Raw genomic sequence first — 12,701 nt, forward strand, 5'->3', positions numbered from 1 at the left:
TCGGGGCGGGCGGGGCCGGGGCCTGGAAGGGCCAGGGCGGGGCTTGGGGCGGCCCAGCCGCTGCCTCCCCTTCACCCCAGCGCGCTGGTGCTGGCGGTGGCTGCCCAGGAACCCGGCGCGCACGGGTCCCGCTCCAGCCCCAGTCAAAGCCGAAGCTGCAGCCGGCTCCGGGCCGGGGCCATGGGAGCCCCCCGCCGCCCGCGTCATGAGGACGGAGGCGGAGGCAGCGGGGCCGCCGCTCGAACCCGGTCAGTGCTCCTCGAGGGCTCAGCTCTCACTCCGGGGAACAGGGGGGGACACCGCCCTAGCGCGGGGCAGGGTCCGGCCGCGCGACCTTGGACCGACGGCCGCCGCGGCCCGGGCTGTAGAGCTTTGAGCGAAACCTGGCCAGGTGTGCACTCCGCCTTGGCCACCCCACCGCCAGCCCCGGTTAGTTGGGGTTTCCTGATACTCTCTGGGCTGGGACCCCAGGCAGCTCTGATTGCGGTCATGGTGGGAGGGTCCCCGTTGAGAGTCAGGAGCGGCACCTTCCCCAGAAGCGAAAAGTCCTCCTGGGGCTTGGAAGATCCTGTCCCCTCGGGTAGTTAAGGCCTAGAAGGGCTGGGAACTGGCTGGGAGTACAGAGCAATGGGGGAGGGCCTTTCCCCTGGCCTTTCAGACTCAGCGTGTTGTCTTGCTACAGTTCTTCACTCTCTAGTTCCTCTGCCCCAGGTGGCCTGAGTTCCTTTGGGGCGGAAACATAGACTGACCCGTTCAGTGCGGCGGGCCTCAATTTGCTTTTCTAAGTGGGGGAGGGGGAAAGCAGTGATTCCTGCTCTGCTTAAGGCACAGGGTTGATGAGAAAGAGAAAGGGCTGGTAAACTCTAAAGTGAAGTGCCAATACACTGGAGAGGTCAGGAGCACAGGAGACCCCAACCCTAAGGCATTAGTGGGACACTGTGATTGCAGCAAGGAGTAGGGCCCAGGGCTACCCTGGGATTTGCCTGCCTACTCCTCCAGTTACCTAACTCTGTGATCTTGGACCAGACACTTGCCTTTGCTGAGCCTCTGTGGTGTGGTGACTCACGTTTACAGGGAGCTTTCTGTGGGCAGGCACTGTGCTGAGTTGTTTACATGCAGAGCCTCGTTAATGCTCATGATGACAAAGTCGGTTGCCAATGTCATCTGCAGATGAGCAGACTGAGGCCGAGAGGGGTTAAGTATTCAGGGCCAGTGAACTGTCTTCCTTCCTTGGCAACAGCTGCCGACTGAAGCCAGGCCAGCACCTTCCAGGCAGACCCTAGCTCTCAGGTGGGACAGTCCCTTGGCTCCAGGCATCAACATCTGGCAGCAGCTTTGGGCTTGGAAGGCCTCGCCTACTCTTATCACCCCCCACAGGAGTATCTCTGGGTCCCTCTTGGCTGACCTGCTTGTGCCAGGATTCGGGATGGCCATGTGGGGACATTTAGCCACATTGGGGGTGGGGTAAGGATAAAAGAGTTAGAGATCAAGGCAAGAAGAGAAGGGGCAGCAGAGTTCCCGAGGGCCCTAGAGAGCCGCCGACCTCTGCGATGTTTACAGCTTAGGCATAGGGGAGGCACAGGAAGAGTCAAAGCCTGGCCAAAGATGGCCCAGCTAGCCAGTGTCAGAGCCCAGGCCACAGAGCAAGGAGGGAGCTGTGAACAGAGGGGCACAGTCTGGAAGCCTGGGGGAAAGGGGAGTATTGTGGTGACACGTGGGCCTGGGTATCTCGAAGTATAAGGTCTTTTTGAAAAAAAACTCCTTTCATTCGCGATTCAAGCATGTCTGTGTGCCTGCTGTGGTCTGAGGGTTGGGAGGAGGCAGATGTTGTCTGCCTGCCACTGAGGAATTCCCAGTCTGTCCAGTGGGGAAGTTACACACCACCTCCAATCCTCCATATAAAGGGCCTCAGGGAGGGAAAGAGACCAGAGCATTTGGATGGGAGACCACCTTTCGGACTAAGGGATATGCAAGAGCAAAGGCTGGGGAGTAAACAGCCCATGTAGAGAAAAACAAAAAGGCCGTTTAAAGCCACAGTGAGGGGTTCTTGAAGAGGGAGGCACCCACCACAAGGGGACAGCACACTGCATAGGCTTCTCCCTCCACTCAGCCCGTTGGGGGATTACTTTAGGATGTGAACACCTGGAGGGCAGGGCTTGATCTCAGTTACCTGTAATGTCCCCAGAGTCTGGCACACAGTGGTGCTTAATAAGTTCGTTTTTTTTTCCAGCAAAGGTTTGATTTACTACTAAGCATCAGACATTAGGCACTGGGAATAACAGTGAACAAGATTAGCACATTCTCTGCCCTTAGGAAGCTTACAGCCTAGTGGGGAGACAGGATACCTTTATTTTATTTTTCTTGTTTTTGTTACTTTTGCTAAGTACTGTGAAGGAAACAGGGGAATACTGTGAAGAAGAGCCCCTTCTCCCAAAGGTACAGTCAGAAAATGCCTCTCATGGGAGGAGACTTTGAGCTGGGACCTGAATGACAAAAAGGGGAAGACTTGAGTACTGAGGGTAAGAGAGTTCCAGAGCTGCACATATAAAGGTCTTGGGGTGAGGGCCAAGGTGAAGCGAGTGAGGTGGGCCCTACAGGCCTTAGTAAGAGATAAGAACGTTATTCTAAGAGCAATGGGAGACTGGAAGGGATCCCTCCAGATGCTGTGTACAGAAACAGGAGAGGGGCTGGGGGTAGAAATTGGGGCAGAGGACAGGCAGAAGTCAGGCAGGATGGAGCCCTGGGGGTTGAATCCATGGCAGTGGGTGGAGGGGACTATTAGAAGGCCTCTAGTCATGGCCTGGGTTCCTTTTAGAGCCTCCTGGGGTCGGGGAAGGAGGGAGCAAAGCCTGAGCCTGCCTGGTCTCAGTGTGCCAGGCCCCAGCTGGATGGAGATCAGGACTCACGGCAGCGCCTGTGAAGGGCTTCGCACACATTCTTGCCCCAAGTGCCCACAGCACCCTGCGGGCTGGCGTCTGTGAGAAAGGAGCGGGCGCCGAGAGGCCATGTGACTCACCCAGCTGGTGGCCTGCACTCACCCGTGCCATCCTGCCTTCCAAGGGCCCCGCAGGTGAGGCATAGGAGGAGAGAGGACAGTACAATGCAGCGAAGGAGCAGTCACAGGTCCCTGCCTCCTGGGAATGCGTGACAGCCCAGCAGGGCACAGATGAGCTCGATGCGAGCGTCTCCTCCTGTGAGCCAAAGCATGAACTCTGGCCTGGCAGAGTGCAGATTAGGGAAGGGGCACGGCCAGCCTGGCATCAGGGAAGGCCCCAAAAGTGCTGGCATCTGAGCCAGGCCTTGAGACTGGGGAGTGTTTAGACATGGGGAGTAGGAGCTTGGGACCCACTCCAGGCAAGAGGCTGCCTGGACAAGACCAGCAGGTTGAAAGGCCAGGACAGACTCCAGGATTCATGGGTGGCCCTCCTGGTTGGTGCACGCGGAGGAGGCCAGGGCAGCTCTGCACAGACCAGTCGTGGGTTCAGGAGAGTCCCCCGGAGACCCCTGAGGCAGGGAAACCACATGGGCTGAAAGGCCGTCCTAAGTGAACAGAGTGCTCACAGCCGGAGAGAAATCCTTCCAGTTCTTTAGACTCTAAGCTCTGTCCAGATTCACAGGATCCCAGGGCAGGAGGGTCCTGCAGGCCGCGTGCCAGCTTGCCTGCCCCAGCCCTGCCTGGCGCTCCCTGGCTCTCCTCTCTAAGGCACACCCCCCCCACTTCCCCTATCCTGGCCCCTTGTTTTTCTCCTATGCTGCTTGTTTTTGCTGTCCACCAGGGCAGGGACCTGTCTGTGTCACTCACGACCATCTCTGGTTCACATGCCAGGCACTTACTAGGCTCTTGGGAATTATTTGTTGATTGAACAACTGAATCAGACCAAAGTCCTTACTTTAGAGATGGCCAGACTCTGTCCAGCATGAGGGAGTCAGTGGCCTAGCCCACAGCCGGGCAGTGGCAGAGCCAGGGCTGGAATGCCAGAATGCCTAGGTCGGGCCCTTTCTGCTCCGCCCAGAGTAGCGTTCCACTTGCAGACACGTGACTGTCCCCTCCTTGTAGCCCTGGGGGCTGTGGAGTCCGGAGCCTCAGGAATTCAGACATGAATATCTGCTGAGTGCCTCCCGGCTGCCGCCCTGTCCCTGCCTCCTCGGAGCGCCCACCACAGAGAGGGCTCTGGAGAGGGGCCTGTGGGGCTGGGAATGCACGGAGTCGGGGGCCAGGCACAACAGGGGTCGTCATGGAGAAGTGACGTCCATGGACAGGAGTTAGCTGGTGAGGATGCGGGGAGGCGAGGAAGCAGAGGGTGCCGGAGCAGCAGCCATGAAGGCCTTGTCCTGGGAGGTATGGGGGCTAGCCCACTGGAGGGTTTTGTGTAGGGCTGGCCTGCTCTGACTGGCATTTCGGGGAGATCACTGCCGTGGTGAGGAGAATGGACTGGGGGGCCTTTTGTAAGGCTGTGCACTGGTCCCTGAACGGCCCCTGCAGGATCTGAGCAGCAGCTGATTATGGTGGGAGTGGCAGTGGTGGGCCCTACACCAGGGTCTGTGACCTCCGTGTGTTTCCCTGCAGGGGACTTTGTGCAGCTGCCCGTGCCCATTATCCAGCAGCTCTACCACTGGGACTGCGGCCTGGCCTGCTCCAGGATGGTGCTGCGGTGAGTGGGCAGGCCTTAGCCCTCCCAGTCCACAGCACCTGCTCTTGCGGGGGGGCACACAGGGAGAGACCTGGGTGGGATTCATCGTCCATGTGGCTCTCCTCTGTTGGGGCTTGTGGGAGGCCCAGCTTCCATCCAGGCTCCATCCCACCTGCAAAAGCAAGCAATGGTGGACCAGGACTTCCAGGTCTGCGTCCTGAGAATGCCAGGGCTCTGGAATGGCCAGGAAGTCCCAGGTGCCCGGGCCTGGCCCACAGGGTGACCCCATGATTGAGATGTGGTGTCCTCCCCACTCCTGGCTTTGGACTCTTGGGAGACTGAGTCACTAGGGAGCTGACCGCTGAGCTGAGGCTGCGTGAATATCACAAGAACCTTGACCACTGGGGCACGGAGGGACCATAGCCATCTCCTTGTCACAGAGTTTTCAGGCAGCAGCCTAGAACGCCAGGGCAGCCTCTCCCTTACCCATTTTACCTCCTGGAATTCCAGGCAAGATAGGGTTCAAGAAAAGGATTCTGTGCCTAAAACTTAGAAAACCACTGATGTGGTCCAAGCACTTAGATGGTCCTAGAGATGAAGCTGGCGAGGCCAGAGAGGATGGCAAGACTTGACCAAAGTCACAGCCAGCAAGAGAGGTCAGACGCAGAATCCAGGCCCTGGACTCCGTGGCCGGTGCAGTGCCCCCAGCAGCCTCGGGTTGTGCCTGGCAGTGTGTGGGCAGGACGTAGGAGTTCATGACAAAGGACAGAGCCTTATGGGGGCACGGGAACTCAGACAGTGGCTCGCAGGCCCTCGGGTAGAGGGTGACCCGGGCCAGCTTCCCTGACCTCAGCAGCCCATCTGCCCACAGCTACTTGGGCCAGCTGGACGACAGTGAATTCGAAAGTGCCCTGCAGGAGCTGCGACTGACCAGGAGCATCTGGACCATCGACCTGGCCTACCTGATGCGCCACTTTGGCGTGAGGCATCGCTTCTGCACCCAGACCCTGGGCGTGGACAAGGGCTACAAGAACCAGGTGAGCGCCGGCCACTGGCCTTCACCAGATGTGATCAGAAGAGGGTGTGGTCCAGACCTGGACACCCAGGTGAGCACCCGGTGTGCAGAGACCAGGGAACCAAGGCAGACGCGCTAAGGGCAGGACTTGTGAGCTGTCGGACCAGATCACCTTGGGTCCAGCTGCTCAGAGGACCCCAGTGGTGAGCCGGGTCCCTCCTGACACCCCCACCACAGACACCCGCCGCCTGCCTTCGACAGCACCTGACGATGCACAGAGGAGCGTCCGGGTGACCTTCCTGTGTCCTCCCCTGTGTCCCAGCATGAGCCGGGCCAGGCCTCAGAGCACACACTGTCCTCCTCTACCATCACTCACCGATTTTCTTCCTTCTCATGGGGACAGCTGGCTCCAAGTTGGGTCATTGGTATTCTGGAAGAAAAAACAATATACTGTCTTTCGTTTCTTTTATTTTTCTTTTTAAAAAGAATGCCAGCATAGCCTTTCCCATACCCCAGTGCATTTTCCCACCCTGCACAGCTAGAGCTGGTCTCACCTGCCTCCCGCAGGGTGGATCACGGCCCATGCTCCAAACTTTGGCAGAGAAGAGTCGCTACTGGCCTCGCTGGCAAGAGGGTTGTCGCACGGTGGCCAGTGCCCGTCAACCTAACTCTCCTTTGAACCTTCTAGGCCAGGGGAAGAAGGCTGACAGATCTGGCTTGGTCAGCGTGGCCACGAGGCAGAGGAAAGGGCCTGAGAGCAGGGTATTTTCTGCCTCCCCCACAGGGGCTCTGGCCCCCTTAAGACCCCTGCACCAAACAGAGATTGTTCCTTGCTAACATATACTGGCTGAGCTGAGTGGTGGCTAGATATCCAGGGGCCTCAGCCGGCCCGTTTGCTCATTTACTCCAGACTCCTGCCCATCAGGGTACACAGCCCAGGGGCGGCTAACCTTCCTCAGGGTGCCAGCCTGAGCCTGCTGCCCACCCATCTCCTGAGCATCCTCCTCATTCTCTGTGTGGTCCTGCACTCCCGGCAGCCGCCCTGCCCGCTTGGGACAGACACAGCCTTCCACCCAGGCATGCTGCCTGTGCTGTCCCCCTGCAGGCTGGGCTCCTCTGCTAACTCCAGAAGGTGCTGTTTACTTCATCCAAGTGGGGTGAGGGCAGTGGCCTCTCCAACTGCCCTTCTCTCTTCAGTCCTTCTACAGGAAGCACTTCGACACAGAGGAGACCCGGGTGAACCAGCTGTTCGCACAAGCGAAGGCCTGCAAGGTGCTGGTGGAGAAGTGGTGAGTCCACCCCACCCCTGCCCTTCCTTGTGCACCTGCTCACCCACAGACTTGCAGGTTGGGGGGAGGCCTCAGGAAAGGCTGGAGAGTCAGACAGAACTGGGGTTTCCTACCCAGCTGGCCCTGGGCACTGACTGACTTGCCCCCCCCTCCCCAGGCCTTAGTTTTTCCATCCATAAGATAGGGACAAGTGGGGCTACATGACCTACTATACACAAAACTCTGGCCTGGGGTAGATCCTGAGTGGGGGATGGAGGGACAGGTGAGCAAGACAGACTCCAGCCAGCCCTCGGGCTGCTCACAGAATGGTGGCATGGGACAGAACACAGGGACCCTAATAAAGGGGTGACGGCCTGGGGAGCATGCTGGCACGGTGACGGAGGGTGACAGGGACCCCAGGGTGACACTGTCTAGGGAGGCCTGGCTGCCAGATCTCCCCCACGGGCTGCTTGACCTTATGTGGATCCCCCTTCTCAATCTACACATGGGGGCAGGACTCAGGAGACCCCACGAGCAACTTGGCCAGATGCGAACCATTTCTTTCCCTGGGCTCCCTGTAGGTAATGCGCCCAGGCCTGCTGGCTCAGACCTGGGCTGGGTCCCCCAGACCTCCCTTGGGTCTCCCATTCCCCCCAGATTTCTGTTTTCATTGTAACGTAACCTAGGCACACGAAAGCCCACTGGGAAACAGGGAAAATGTCTCCACACATCCTCGGGCCCCGTGAGCACATGTTGGAGGGAGAGGCAGCCGATGTGTGCTTAGTGGCACTTGACAGGTGCTTCCTTGTTGAGTGGAGAGCTGGGGCTGTCCCCGTCCCACAGGTGAGGAAACTGATGGGAAAAACAGTGTGAGCCACCATGGCCACCCCAACTCAGCCGTGCTGTGATTCGACTCCCGGGGTCCCATGGAGTCTGCCCTTTTCCTTCCAGCCCAGCCCCTGCTTTTCCCGGTAGCTGAAATCCCACTCTGGTACATACCGTTGGCAACTCAGCCAGCTGTTTCATTTCAAAGACCAAATGGAAAAAGGGCATGTTTCCCTGGGCCAAGGCAACAGACCAGACGGTCCTGTAACTCAGCGTGGCTGGAGTTGGGCCAGGCCATGAGGTGCTAATGTGTGCTCCTGAGGAGCTTGTAAGGATGGAGGGCCCGGAGTGGGTGAGCGTCCCCCCGTGAAGATGGTGGGGCCCCAGGCGCAGAGGACCCTTGCAGCCCTTCTCCCCTCTGGGTCTTACTTGGACTTGCTTCCTTCTGGGGGCATTGGACGGGGGCTGTGCCTAAGAGTCTGGAGCAGCTGGCTGAACTGAGGGTTTCCCTCAACGTGCTGCTGACCAGTCCTTCCTGGGCAGCCCCTTCTGCCATGAGGAACCTTAGAGAAAAAGAAAAATAACCCTTTCAGAGAAACACTTGGTTTTGAAACTGGTGAAGGCATGCTTGACTCAGATTTTGGGAAGCAAATTAAACCAACAGTTTACATTAATCATGCATCATTTAGGGTAAAAGACCAAGGCAGGGGGTGCTTGTACAAAAGAATTCACTAACAAGGTCAAGAGGTGGGGTGCTGCTCCAGTGGCCCCTGATGGGGGTCTGTCTGGAGCTGAACTGTCACCCTGTGAAGGGCCTGATGGGTCCAGCCTGTCCTGGGCACACTCAGAGCCCTCCAACCCTGGTCCCATGCTTGGCCCCCATCTGAGCCTGGGCCACCGTAACAAAGCAGGACATTCCCACCTGCAAGGAGCTCAGGGCAGACACGAGCCATGTCCCCAAGCTTTGTGACACAGCACAGGACAGGGGTCCAAGTGGGGGTCCACTTGAGAGACGGGGAACGGGGCCCAGCGGCGCCAGCTGACCCTCCTCCTGCCCACAGCACAGTGAGCGTGCAGGACATCCAGGCCCACCTGGCACAGGGCCACGTGGCCATCGTGCTGGTGAACTCGGGGGTGCTGCACTGCGACCTCTGCTCCAGCCCCGTCAAGTACTGCTGCTTTGCCCCCAGTGGCCACCGCTGCTTTTGCCGCACCCCCGACTACCAGGGCCATTTCATCGTGCTGCGCGGCTACAACCGGGCCACTGGCTGCATCTTCTACAACAACCCGGCCTATGCTGACCGTAAGTGTGGCAGGCGGCAACAGTGGGCAGGGCGGCCCCTGGCCCCCACGTTTCCTCCCATTCAACCTGGTGTGGCCAAGACCTACCTCAGTGCCTTCTCCCCAGAGCCCCTCCTCCCCCTGGACTCCCTCATCCTTGCCACCCCTCTGGCCATGCAGGAAACCAGCCACAACTTGGGGCTGTGCCAGACTCCATACCCCCGTCATCACAGGCCAGCCCTCTCTCCCTCCCACTGCGCCAGCCCCCTGCCACCTCCTAGGGCCCACCCCGCTGTCTCAGCTGCACAGGCCGCAGTTTCCATCTCCCCCAGGCCAGCCCTCCGAGGACAGCCAGCACACTTGTCAGAAAGGAAAGTCTGCCCAGCCCCGGCCCCAGCTCTGGCTCCAGAACCCCCAGGGCTCCCATGGCTCTGGGGATGGGGAAGGACCATCCTGACTCACACAGACTTGTCCCGTGCGACCTCGCGCGTGTTTCTTCCCCTCTCTGGGCCTCACTTTCTCCATCTGCTGAACTAGGGAAAGGTCAGAGAACAAGCTCACAAAGGCTGCAATGGGCAAGGAGGGCTTCCTGAGCAGGGAGGGGCAGCCAGGCATGTGGGATGCGGCTTCCCTGGGCGCTAGTCAGGCAGGTGCTCGCCTCACCCGCTCACCCTGCTCTGCCCCTCGTGCCCCAGCAGGAATGTGCAGCACCAGCATCAGTAACTTCGAGGAGGCCAGAACCAGCTACGGCACGGACGAGGACATCCTCTTTGTCTACTTGGACAGCTGACAGCAGGAGCCTGGTGTGCCCAGGCCCTTGGACCCCACCCTGCCCTGCCCCAGCTGGGCCCACTCAGGAGGCCCTGGCCCAGGTCTGGGGCTGCCAGGGCTCAGATGTGGAACTGTGGCTCCGGCTCATGTGACCAAACCCCAGGGAGTTCTAGGAGGCTGAGTCCCACCTGCTTAATCCACCAGCGCTGAGCCGTCATGCCACTTACCCTGCACTCCTGCTGGTTGCTGGGTCATCCCCAGAGCATCTGAGTGGAGCCTCCCCCAGGACCCCGAGGCTGACTCCAGCTGTGCTCAGGGGACATCCACCCCTACGGGTGCCCTTGTTGCCTGTGAGCCAGACCCAGGGCAGAGGGAGAAGCCTGAGCCCATCTCCCCACAGACCTGGTGAATGAGCCCTGAAGAGAGATGTTGCTTGTCTGTTTGGTTGGAGACTGTGTAGCTGGCCTGGGCCCCGGGGGCTGGGACTGCTCCAGCCTTGCAGGGACCTGGAAGTACTGCAGACCCCCCTGGGCCCTTTGGTGGATGCCGCCGCCCCCTCCCACCTCCCAGTGGGACCAGTTCCTGCAGCTGATTGCAAGGCTTCTGGCCCCTGGGGAGGGCTGGACCTCAGGCAGAAATGACTCTGAGGCCCCTGCGGCCCTCCAGGTACTCCATCTCCTTGGGGTGGAAACCTGGGCTGCAGGTGGGACCCTGGCTCCTGCTGGCCAGCAGTGCTCACAATGCCTGACCCCGAGGGCCAGGAATAGCTGCCTGGGCCCCAAAGATGTTCACACCCACGAGGCTTCCTGACTAGGCAGGCAACGGGGCTTGCGTCTGAGGGCGGGGAACCCCAAGTTTCGCAGGGTTGGTTGCTGGGGCCCTGGGCCTGCGTGGCTGATCAGTGGCTGGGTCGGGGGGGGGGGGCGGTACTGTGACCCTCCACCACCCACCCTGGTGTTCACATCAGGACCTTTTGCACAGAACTTTGGGTCTCTTCTGTCTGACAGGAGGGGTGTTACCTACCCAGGATCACACAGCACGGCACCATAGCATGGACTAGAGCTGTTTTCTTTTTCTTTCTTTTTTTTTTTTGAGAGGGGGTGGGTGGTGTTTTTGAGATTTAAGTTTTCACTTTATGGGGGTGAGACTCAACCTCAAGTAAGACAATAATAGTGAGATTGTAGGTACTTTGGAACCACTGACACCTCTCTTCACAGGACAGGTAAGCCAGCCCAAGTTCTCTTTCAAAGGGGCCTCTCACCATACGGACAGAATCTGGCCCAGGAGAGTGGTGGAGCTGGGTCTTGAACCGGGGTCTGCACCTGAAAAATAAGGACAATGGATCATTCCCAAAAGGGCTGGGGACACCCACGCCTCGGGTTGCCCCTGGCTAGTGGCGTGGGGATGCCCCAACAGCCACACCACTGCAGCACCCTGCATCTCGGTCTTCCGGTGCCCAAGGCATGATGTGGGGCAGCTGCTGCCCCTCCCTCAGACTGCCGACCATGGCCATGCTCCGCGTCTGCCCCCATGGAGCCATGGCTACTCTGAGGGGCAGGGCTGGGCTCTGCTGACAAGGGCTGTCAGACCACCTAACCACATTGTTTCTCAACACCAGACGGCCTTGACCAAGAGGGAGGCGTTGGCTGGGCAGCCACCCTGGGTTTCAGAGACTAGTGCTGCCTGCAGACTGGCCTCGTGTCTGTTGCCTTAATGCTGGGTGGCCCAAGATCCCAGGGAGCGCTGTCCGATGCCCAGGAGTACCACGCGTGGTGGCTTTGGGTTTGGGTGTGCTCAGGAGGGGTCCGGGTAACACTGGTGAGGACATATGTGTCAAGGGAAACAGAGGAAGTGAAGCTTTCAGGATGGCTCCCTGTGAGTGAGGCTGGCACAGAGAGCAGCCTCCACAAAGAGCGGTCACGGCACCTCTGTCCGTCAGAGACACTCAATCCCTGGGCTTGGAGGAGGGCTTCTCAGGGCAAGCACAGGTTAGGGGTCACCTGTCTGGAAGATTCACAAGAGCTGCCTGCCCCTGGGGTGGTGCCACCTGCCTGGGGAGGGTCATGGAGGCAGGACACAAACCTCATTGTGTCGTGTTCCCGCACAAATCATGAAAATGGGGCTGGAGATAGAGCCCAGACATCAGGAACTCTGCCTACAGCACGTGGCACCACAACCCCCTGGCCACACACAGGGGGCCACGCTGGACAGTTGGCTCTGTTCACTCCAGCCACCTGGGGACAAAAGGGATCTTTTGCATTACAGAGATTTTATACATATATTTTGTTTGTAATGAGCCATTCTCAGTAAACATTATCCTCACTGCGAAATGAGTGATTCTTGTCTTCTCCCCGGGTTCTCAGCACCAGTGCATGGGAACCTGAGCCCTCAACCTGCCACAGCGGGTTTAGCTGGGACTGGAATAGCTTCCTGCTTCTCAGACTTGCATCCCTTCCAGTGCCTGTGGAAGCGCACACAAGCGGTGCTGGAGGTGGAAGAGCCTCGGAGCTCAGCTCGACTTTGACCATGGGTCTTGGAGAGGGCCTGGATGATGCATAGCTGTGGGCAGGAGGAGGACCTGGGAGGGCGGGGGAGGAATGGAGGGACAGTGGGGCCCACAGGAGGGCATGGGGGGTGCAGAGGGCAGGGCTACAGCCCTCCTTGCACCCTGAACCCTTATCTGCTGGCTACTGGACTCCTGGCATTTTGCTTGATAAGAATCTACAGAAAAGGACTTCCCTGGTGGCACAGTGGTTAAGAATCCGCCTGCCAATGCAGGGGAGATGGGTTCGATCCCTGGTCCAGGAGGATCCCACATACTGCGGAGCAACTAAGCCTGTGCACCACAACTACTGAGCCCGCGTGCCTAGAGCCCGTGCTCCTCAACAAGAGAAGCCACCGCGGTGAGAA

At 59.1% G+C, this 12,701-nt stretch overlaps 1 protein-coding gene across 10 annotated transcripts in view; it reads left to right on the top strand.

The window, feature by feature from the left end:
* GUCD1 (guanylyl cyclase domain containing 1) overlaps positions 1 to 12,121 on the top strand; it is a 14,327-nt gene extending 2,206 nt beyond the window's left edge. The window contains exons 1-6 of one of the 10 annotated variants that reach the window (XM_024763736.1): positions 7 to 248; positions 4,568 to 4,652; positions 5,503 to 5,668; positions 6,844 to 6,935; positions 8,801 to 9,042; positions 9,719 to 12,121. In XM_024763736.1, coding sequence (XP_024619504.1) covers positions 206 to 248; positions 4,568 to 4,652; positions 5,503 to 5,668; positions 6,844 to 6,935; positions 8,801 to 9,042; positions 9,719 to 9,810 — 720 coding nt within the window. In that variant the 5' untranslated portion in view covers positions 7 to 205 and the 3' untranslated portion in view covers positions 9,811 to 12,121. Of the gene's footprint in view, positions 1 to 6; positions 249 to 307; positions 430 to 4,567; positions 4,653 to 5,502; positions 5,669 to 6,843; positions 6,936 to 8,800; positions 9,043 to 9,352; positions 9,648 to 9,715 lie in introns of those variants that run through there. The other 9 variants (XM_024763737.1, XM_024763735.1, XM_024763730.1 and 6 more) reach the window with 9 other exon arrangements.
* Positions 12,122 to 12,701: the final 580 nt, after the last annotated feature.

This window comes from Neophocaena asiaeorientalis, unplaced genomic scaffold (genome assembly GCF_003031525.2).
Source record: "Neophocaena asiaeorientalis asiaeorientalis breed wild unplaced genomic scaffold, Neophocaena_asiaeorientalis_V1.1 scaffold110, whole genome shotgun sequence".
Taxonomy (NCBI): domain Eukaryota; kingdom Metazoa; phylum Chordata; class Mammalia; order Artiodactyla; family Phocoenidae; genus Neophocaena; species Neophocaena asiaeorientalis.